The following is a 9,874-nucleotide window of genomic DNA, read 5'->3' as shown; positions in this document are numbered from 1 at the left end:
TAATTTTGTTTTTTAACCTCCTTGGTGGCCATGGATCATTTTGAGAATATGATGAACGCTGTGGATCCTCTCCCCCTAACGCTGCACAGTAGGGTCTGTTCTGCGCCTCATCTTACTGGCCCCATCAGCAGTATTTTGCACAGTTGATCGCTCCCTCCACTCTCAGTCCTCGGGTCAGGGCCGCGTCCCCAGCGCCACCCCCTTGCTGACCTCAGTTGACTCCACCTCTGGGATGGGGCCAGAATCGCCGAGGGGGGGAGGAGTCGCCTGGAGATAGCGGGCTCGGCCGCGGGCGAGACCGGAACACAGTTAGCGGCCCCTGTTGTCCGCCGGCACACGAAGCGAGAGGAGCGCGTCGGGCTGGGGAACGGAAGCGGGAGCGGGGGGGCGTGTTTGTCGGAGGACGCGTCGTCGCCCCTGTGTGCCCAATTCTGTTTGTTTCTCCGCGATGTTTCCGAGGGTCTCGGCTCTCCTCCCTCTTCGCCCCCTTTCCCGCCTCCCTTTGTGCTCCGGAGGCCCAGAGGTGTCGGCGGCCGCCGTCGTGCTACTCGCTTCTCCGCATGGAACTGTCAGGTACCGCGTTGCAGCGCTGTTGGCCCGGCAGGTCTTCAGGAAACTCCTGTCCCCGCTCCTGCACATTCAGTTCTTTTTCTCCGGCTTCTTGGAGTCCGTGTTATGATCCGCGGGATCTTAGAAGCCGTCGCTTTAAATCTGAGCAAAGGGAAATCCCAGAAAGATAAAATGACTTGCCCAAGGTCATGGTGACAGGCCTGGTCCGCTGCCCTGTGCTTTTTCTGCTACATGCCGTGCCTCATCTCTCTTGCCACTTCTCCCCTCATTTTAAACAGGTTCCAGAAAGCGAAGTTGTTTTGTTTTATTTTTAATTTTTTTTTAAATTTTTTGCCTCCCAAGTCTGTGATGGTTTCATTTTTACCTTCATTACTGAAAACGCTTACCGTGTGCCAGCCCTGGGGTTAAGCCCCGAGTAACACAGTCCTGCCATCGCCGAGCTTAGAGTTTCACCACATAGGCAATTCAAGTATAGTGGAGTAATCGCTGAGATAGTGTAGGTAGTGCAGAGTGCCACAGAATTCATTGAACTGGTAATTGCTGGGTGAGCAAATCGAGACGCCTGACCATTGCAGGAGAGGTTCAGAGTATCCTTTCGGGAAAAGAAGCCTGATAAAATCTAAAGGGAGGGCCTTCCCTGGTGGCGCCAGTGGTTGAGAGTCCGCCTGACAATGCAGGGGACACGGGTTCGTGCCCCGGTCCGGGAAGATCCCACATGCCGCGGAGCGGCTGGGCCCGTGAACCATGGCGCTGAGCCTGCGCGTCCGGAGCCTGTGCTCCGCAACGGGAGAGGCCGCAACGGGAGAGGCCACAACAGTGAGAGGCCCGCGTACCGAGGAAAAAAAAAAAATCTAAAGAGGGCCCAAGGGTTGGAGTTAGCCAGGCAAGAAAAAGATTTGCAGCATACTTGGTGTTGGTATTTATTCTCTGAGAACTCTCATGATTATGAAAACTTAATTCTCCTGCGTATATATTCCATGCAGATCAGTTGGGGGCCCTTTTGTTTCAGTACAGCCCTGAAGCAGGTTAGGAGCAGTGGGGATGGGAAGAAGTAGCTGGATGGAAAAGAATTCAGAGGTGAAATTGCTAGGATGTGATATATCATGAGGTAAGGGTAGGGCAGTCAGAGCAAAGATTTCAGCTGGCTGCCTGGGAGGATTAGGGTACATTAATATTAACAGAAGAATGAGGACCAGCTTTGAGAAGGCTTTTAAAATATGTCATAGTTTTTAGAATACAAAAATAGCTACTTATGGTAAGAGGCCCCTTCAGTACAGAAGAGTGAAAAATAGAAAGTCAGTCTGAGAGGCAAGCTCTTGAATGTGGTTTTGGATGTGCTGCATTTGAAGTGCTGGTGAGATGCTGTCAGTGGAAACAAGCCCAGGTGGGAGGTTAGGGCTAGAGTTTTATTATTTTAGTGTTATGGAGTTACTTCCTTATACATGATTTTCCTGGTATAAATATAGGTTACTTTCTGTAGTACTAGAGCAGTCTTGGAAGGAAACATTGAAGTATGGGTTATATGTGAGATTCTTTCTCCTGATTGCCACCTTTCTGTTAAATTGCCTTTAGTATTAATTTAACTTTCACGTGTAAAATAATAGAGCATTTTCCTAAATTCAGTGGTACCGCATATTGAATATTATAATGTGTCCGTGTACTGATTTGTTTTTAATAAATTTATTTATTTATTTATGGCTGCATTATTTATGGCTTTGTTGCTACACGCAGGCTTTCTCTGGTTGCGGCGAGCGGGGGCTACTCTTCGTTGCGGTGCGCAGACTTCTCATTGCCGTGGCTTCTCTTGTTGTGGAGCACAGGCTCTAGGTGCACAGGCTTCAGTAGTTGTGGCTCACGGGCTCAGTAGTTGTGGCACACAGGCTCTAGAGCGCAGGTTCAGTAGTTGTGGTGCATGAGCTTAGTTGCTCTGCAGCATGTGGGATCTTCCCGGACCAGGGCTTGAACCTGTGTCCCCTGCATTGGCAGGCGGATTCTTAACCACTGTGCCACCAGGGAAGTTCCCTGTTTACTGATTATAAGGATATTGGTTAAGCAGTTGGTTTTCATTCTGATTTTTAAGTGTCTGATGTGTTAGCCTCTGACATTTTTATGAGCAGATCAAAGTTTGTTTCAGCGTTTTTGGAAATAGCCATTTCTCTTTTCATTAAAGGGTCCCTCATCTGGCACTACCACTTACTAGCTTTGAGAACTTGAGATACTATTTAACCCAGGGTCTGATGCAGGTTCTTGAGATCAGTTGCACCAGAATCACCTGAGGTCTTGATTAAATTCAGATCTTTGGTCCTGATTCCAAATTTACCAACTGTGAATCTCAGGAATCCATGTTTTAAATAAGCTCCCTAGGAGATTCATATAACCTCTAAAGGTTAAGAACCACTAATTTAACCTTTCTGAGCAGCAGTTTCTTCTATAATATGGGAATAATAAAACCTGTTCTGTAAGAGTGTAAGGATTGAATGGAATGTGTAACGTAGCTACTCAGATGTGGGCCTCTGATGGGCAGCATCGGCATTACTTGGGAACTTGTTAGAAATGCAGACTCAGGCTTCCCAGGTGGCGCAGTGGTTGAGAGTCCGCCTGCCGAGGCAGGGGACACGGGTTCGTGCCCCGGTCCGGGAAGATCCCACATGCCGTGGAGCGGCTGGGCCCGTGAGCCATGGCCGCTGAGCCTGCGCGTCTGGAGCCTGTGCTCCGCAACGGAGGAGGCCACAACAGTGAGAGGCCCGCGTACCGAGGAAAAAAAAAAAAAAAGAAATGCAGACTCTGAGTTCCTCCCCAAAGCTACTGAATCAGAATTCCTTGGTGGAACCAAAGAATCTGTGTTTCAGCAAGTCCTTTAGTTAGTTATTATGCATATTAAAGTTGGAGAAACAGTGCTCTAGCCGGTTAGCTTCATGAAACAGGCACCATGAAATTTTTATTTACTAAGGATCATCAATGCCTAGTATAGTGCTCAGCACAGAGTAGATATTCATTATATTTAATAAATGACTTTTTGTACTTTATACCCTCTTACTGAGACTAACACAGTCATTAGTTTTTAAAGTTCTCCAACATTAACTATCAAAAGGTTCTTAATGCCACAAAATAAAGTTAGATATTTGGGTTCCTTAGAATTGGGAAGTCTTTTTTTGCATGAGTTCGAAATAGATGTGATTGTTTGTGTTGTTCTTTTTCACAAATCTAAAGAAGAAAGCAGAATGACAACTCTAGCCACTGAATGTTCTTTTTTTCTGTTCCAGTTTAGCTTAGTCTACAGATAGTGATCAGTTAAATGACATGGAGCTCAATGAGAAAGTTGAATAGATTAGAATCACACCCAGGAATTTGTTTGAAGAAAGTAACCTTTTTTTTTACTGATAGAAATTTCTTTATTTTCATATTGTTTAATTGTGACTTTTTATAGAGATCTTATATCATGTTAAGAGCAAGGACTTGGCAGTCTGTCAGTTTGGGGTTTGAGAATAATACGTTGAAATTTATTAACCATGTCAGTGTTTCACAACTTTTTTAATGGAACATAGACAATGATATTTGTACCAGACCTTGAGATAAATGGGAGGCGGCAACAGACAGGTGCACCAGCGGCCCTGCTTCTCGCCCAGCCACTTCAAGGACCAGGTGGTCAGTATCTCAGCACACCTGTAACTCATTTGTGCTCACCAGCGGGTCTTAGGCCTTAGTGAGCTCTGAGTTACATGACCTTGGCTAAGTTACTCCTCTGGTTCCAGTTTCCTTATCTGCAAAATGGGGATAATACCTACCTTTTGGAGTTGATGTGGGTATGAGAAAATGTACATAAAATGTTGCACAAGACTAGGCACATAGTATATGTTCAATAAATGTTAAATTGCTGTCCTTAACAGTTGCTGATAACAGTAATATGCAAAAGGGAAGGGTTTAAGTGAAAATATTTTAAACACATAGAAGCAGCTGTATTATTTTGCAGTGTTTTTTTGTTTTCCTTTTTTTCTTTAATCTTTTCAGGACAAAAAATAATATCCAAAGATATTTTGGCACTAACAGCGTGATCTATTGCAAGAAAGATGAGCAGTCTGTTCCAACCCGTGAGATTTCCAAGGAGACAGAGAGCCAACACAGTGTAAAGGAGAATACGAAAAAAGACCTGGTAAATATTCTTAAGGGAATGAAAGTTGAATTAAGCACAGTAAATGTACAAACAACAAAGCCACCCAACAGAAGACAACTTAAAAGTTTGGAGGCTTCAACTGTCAGACTTCAGAATGCTCCAGAAGATGCCCCCCAAAAGAGGTAAGTTGAATTGCAATTTGCATGTTTTTCTTTGAAAGTAATTTTTGAAACTCCAGTCTTTTTCTTTTAGAAAAAAAATTTTTTAAATTAGAGTACATTGGAGATACAGAGTTAATGAAGACTAAATATTGGTTTGTAAACACAGAGACTAATAATTAAATGAGAAATGTTATTCTGTATTTAAATAAGTGGATATCTGTATGGAGTCTAGAGAGAGGGAAAGAGTAGTGATCTAATTGAGAATTCCACATTCTCTTACATATTCATCACTTATTAACTGCATTTAATTGCTTCTTTAAGCTGTTAATTAACAAATTATTTACATCCTGATTTGAAGGTTGCTTTGTGTCTCTGAAGGACTTCTTTATTTGAAATTTCATTAAAAAAAATTCCAGCTAGGATAGAATTTTGTCATGTTAATTACAGCTGTTTTATATTACTTCCTTTGACCAGTAATTATCAGGGCTCTCAGCTTACGTGGTTTCCTCAAAGTATTGTAATTACTTGTGCTTGTCAAAAGAGTATAATATTTTACTGATTCTAAGTGCAATCGGTGATATTTTAGCATTGTGTTGTAGTTTAAATGGCAGTATTTTGTTTTAGTGATATATAAATAATGATTACACCAGTGACATGGTCAATTCAAGTAATAAGAAATGTGGCTTTAAGATCCCCATCTCTGACTTCTCTTAGCAGAATAAACAGATAGTACGGTTTCTATTCCCAGAATGACTTAACATTTTAACAACTGCTTGGTTTCTACATTGTATCATATTGTATCTAAACTACCACTGGAAAGAATAATTGGTGGTAGAGAGTAAGCTAATTCAAACAGGAAATGCCCATGTTAAGCACCTTCTCCTCCTCCTTTTTAGAAACAATATTAAACAAATAAAAAATATATACATATGTAATTAGGTAATACTCCGACACACATTTATAATTACTTATGAAGAGTAAGGTTTTTTTCCCAGCTTCCAGACCTGTTTATGATTCATTTTGCTTTTTATTATAATTATACAATTTAATTAACTATTAATGAAATGGTTAAAATGAGTTGATTGCTTTGCAAAGACTCAGTAAAGGTAATTTTAAAAGTTGCTTTTTAGGGCTTCCCTCATGGTGCAGTGGTTGAGAGTCCGCCTGACGATGCAGGGGACGCGGGTTCGTGCCCCAGTCCGGGAAGATCCCACATGCCGCGGAGCGGCTGGGCCCGTGGGCCATGGCCGCTGAGCCTGCGTGTCCGGAGCCTGTGCGTCCGGAGCCTGTGCTCTGCAACGGGAGAGGTTGCAACAGTGAAAGGCCCGCGTACCGCCAAAAAAAAAAAAAAAAAAAAAGGTGCTTTCCAATTAGGTATGAATGAGACAAGCATAAAAGTCCAGGAAAATTCTGCCCTCAGACTGCTTTGTAAGCGTTTTAAGTTCTTGCGCCATGTTTCCACATTAAAGAAACCAAAATTGGCAATGTTGGAGGATGTACTGTGGGTGTAGTATACATATAAGAGATGTATCAATACCTTGGAACTTCTATCAGTGGTCCTGTGTTCAAAGAAGAGGCTTTGATCCTATATCAAAAGATTGGTGAATGAGATACATTTATTTTGAGTTTTTAAAAATGTATCTTTTAATGATTCCCACCCCCCCTCCAGCCTGCTTTTTTTTTTAAGGAATCCCAGATGCAGAGAATTTGGTTAGTCATCATCTTTGATTCGTGATGTACTGTCATCATTGCCCCGCGCATGGCCCGCTTTTAGCTCGTTTATTTGTATTATATGTCGAACACCTCCCCCATGTTGATACAGTTACCATGGATGCATAACAATTGACCCCAAATTCAGCAGCATAAAACAGCCTTTCTTCATGCTTGCGGATTCTGTGGGTCAGCAGTTTGGACGGAGTACAGTAGAGAAGGCTCACCTCTGCTCCGTGATGTCTGGGGCCTCAGCTGGAAGACTTGGAAGTTTGGGAGCTGGAATCATCTGTGGGTTTGCTCACTCAGGTCTGACAGGTGATGCTGGCTGTTAGCTGACACCTTAGCCAGGACTGTTACAGAACCACCTATATGCGGCCTGGGCTTCCTCATTGCATGGTGGCTGGGTTCCAAGGGTGAGTGTCCCAAGAGAAAACGAGCCCCTAGGAATTTGTATCATTTTATGACCTAGCCTTGGAGTCAGACTGGACACCGCCACTCTCACTCCTGTTCCATATTGATTTTTGAAGGGTTCTTGCTTTTTTTTTTTTTTTTGGTAGTACATGGGCCTCTCACTGCTGCAACTGCTGGAGAACCATCTTCACAAAGATATGGTGGCATTGAAAGGAATGCAGTAGTCTAATGTTAAAACTGAACTACCTTGAGTTAGTAGTTCACACAGTCACTGACAGACGTGGCTGATATTTCCCTATGGTACTCCAGGGTGCCTTAGGGCACAGTTTGGGAACCAGGGTCCTGGTCTACATTGAGCTCCCCGTGAGAGGCCCTGGGACCACACCTTTAAGTTTCCTAGAATTCTTGTTGTCTGAAGGGCACCCTAAGGCACCATCTTAAATCTTTCTAAGATCTTAACAGAGGGTTTTACAGTCATGCCCATGGCTTTATCTTTAGACGGTTTTCCTAATGCTGCCCTGGATTTGACCTCTGTACAGAAGCCATTTCTAAATTTTAGCATCGTTTGCTATCTGGGGGCGCTAAGAATGAGAAATGTTTTATTTTTGATCCCAGCAGGTCTTGGCTCCTTTATGTGGGACAGTTCTTTCTTCTCTCTCCTCTCCCATTTTACCATTGGCCACTAAGAAGGTAGGAGGCACCTTCAGTATTCTGTCTGGAAGTCTCCTTGCTAGGTCGTCCAATTCACTGAGCATCTCTCTCATTTGCCCTATTACTTCAAGCAATAATGTTGCTAAACAAAGGCCCCCTTTCCTCCAGCTTCCAGTAACGTTGATTTTCCTATAGTCTTCACGTGGCCGCCAGGCTCTAACAGTCTCTTTGAGGCCCTAAGCTTTCTCTGACACTTGCCTCAGGATCTCTCCGGTTTCCCCCCTCTGCCAGTACCCTAAACTCTCCCATACATTTTAGGTTTTTTTGTTTTTGTTTTATAACAGCAGCACCCAAGCTCCAGGCTCCAAAATCTGTTCCAGTTATCTATCGCTGCATAACAAACCATCCCAAGGCTTACTGGCAGCATCTCTCTGCAGTTTGGGCAAAGAGCTGCAGACAGTTGTGTCTGCTCCACTCAGCGTCAGCAAGGGCAGTTTCAAAGCTGGCATCTGGAATTCTCTGAAAGCTTGCCCACATACAGTACATTCCAGTGCTTGATGCTGGCTATTGGCTGAGACCATCTTTGGGGCTCTTGGCCAGAACACTTGCCCAGGGCCTCTCCAAGTGGCCTGGGCTTCTTCACAACCTGAGAACTGGGGTCCATGGACACACGTCTCAAGAGAGGTCCCAACAAAAGTCGTGTCCCATTATGTGGCCTAGCCTCACAAGTCACAGGGCATCATTTCTCTCTCATTCTGTTCATTGAGGCAGTCACGACGTCTTCCCTGGTTTCGGGGGGGGGTGGGAATTGCCTCTCTAGATGGGCAAGGTTTTGGAAGAGCTTGTGGGACCAGAAACACTGCTGTCTCTGTTTTATGAAAACATCTGCCACAGCCGTGAACCTGAGTACTGTAGTTGTCAGCTGTATCGAAGGCAACATTATCACGATAAAATTGACCCCCTGAATGACTGATTGCATCTGGATTGGGCGAACTCTAGGTTATGGTTCAGTGTACTTAGGGCTTCCCTGAGTGCAGTTACTCTGGTAACTGCATGTCCTTTGTAGGGACCACAGATACTCTGCCTGTGGCCTTGTTACAAGAGATACTGGTTCCTGTGGGGCACTAAGCTCCTGCACCTGCGCGATGTGGGCCTCCTATCCTAACTCCTGGATGGCTGTGTGACGTGTCACCCCCGAGTGCTGCAGGGACTCCCCGAGAGGGGCACCTGAGGCTGCCCTGCCAGCCTGCTGTGGTTCTGCCCTTTACCTTTCTGAGTAGTCCGGGCCGGGCATGTCAGTGGTCGTCTTGTGAGTCTGCATGTATTGTGAAACCTTACAAGACCCCTGGTGGGTGCAGTGATAACCATAGTTTCTAGCTCCTCCTTTAAGTAACATTCCCTTAACCAAGCAGCTACCTGCTCTGATTTCAGCTACCTACTCATCAAGGTCCCCTTTCCTCCAGCTTCCAGTAACATTGATTTTCCTACAGCCCTCACTCTCAGCTTCCTTGAGCGTTTCCAGGCTCTGACAGTCTCTTTGAGGCCCAGCTTCAGGGATGTGGGAACTTCGATTTGCATGTTAGACATCATTTCCTAAGATAGAAATCCAGGTATAGTAAAACAGTAGTTTGGATCCCACTCATTGAGATGGCAGTTTTCAGTGATGTAAAAACTGTAAATAACTTTTTATATCTGGCATATTTTTCTCCTAACTTACCCTAATTTACTGAAGAACAGCTTTTTTTTTTTTTTTTTTTTAGCTTATGGAACGTTTCACACATAAAGGAAACAGAATCGTATGATGTTTTGATAATTATCAGATCTTGCCATTCTTGTCACCTATACCTTCACCCACTTTCCATCTCCCACGTGATGATTTTATGTTTTTTTTTTTCCAGGTAAAATTTACATACATTAAGGTGTACAAATCTTAGCTGTAGGAGTTTGGCAAACTGATGTGCCCATGTAACCCACACACTTTCCAAGATGCAGAGCATTTCCCATCTTCACCGTCCCCATCAGTAACCTTCTGTCCTGAGGCAGCCACTGTTCTGATTTTTTTCACCTTAATTTGGCCTCTTCTAGAACTTGATAGAAGTGGAATCATACCATATATACTTTTTCTAATCCAGCTTCTTTCATTCAGTTTCATACATGTTGTGGAGTGAGCGGAGTACTGTTCCATTGCATGGATATATCACTGTTTATCTGTTCTGATGATAGACCTTTGGGTTGTTTCCAATTTGAGGATATTACC

General features: G+C 44.0%; 1 protein-coding gene across 2 annotated transcripts in view; it reads left to right on the top strand.

Moving 5' to 3' along the window:
* The first annotated feature begins 327 nt into the window (after nucleotides 1-327).
* The window catches only part of MRPS31 (mitochondrial ribosomal protein S31), a 30,359-nt gene continuing 20,812 nt past the window's right edge, over nucleotides 328-9,874 (top strand). The window contains exons 1-2 of one of the 2 annotated variants that reach the window (XM_081214983.1): nucleotides 328-573; nucleotides 4,579-4,863. In XM_081214983.1, coding sequence (XP_081071109.1) covers nucleotides 449-573; nucleotides 4,579-4,863 — 410 coding nt within the window. In that variant the 5' untranslated portion in view covers nucleotides 328-448. The remainder of the gene's footprint in view (nucleotides 574-4,578; nucleotides 4,864-9,874) is intronic. The other variant, XM_081214982.1, reaches the window with a different exon arrangement.

The sequence above is a fragment of the Mesoplodon bidens genome, assembly GCF_964165515.1.
Source record: "Mesoplodon bidens genome assembly, chromosome: 17".
Lineage (NCBI taxonomy): Eukaryota > Metazoa > Chordata > Mammalia > Artiodactyla > Ziphiidae > Mesoplodon > Mesoplodon bidens.
The sequence above is the reverse complement of the archived record's forward strand: the minus strand, read 5'-3'. Positions and strand labels throughout refer to the sequence as shown.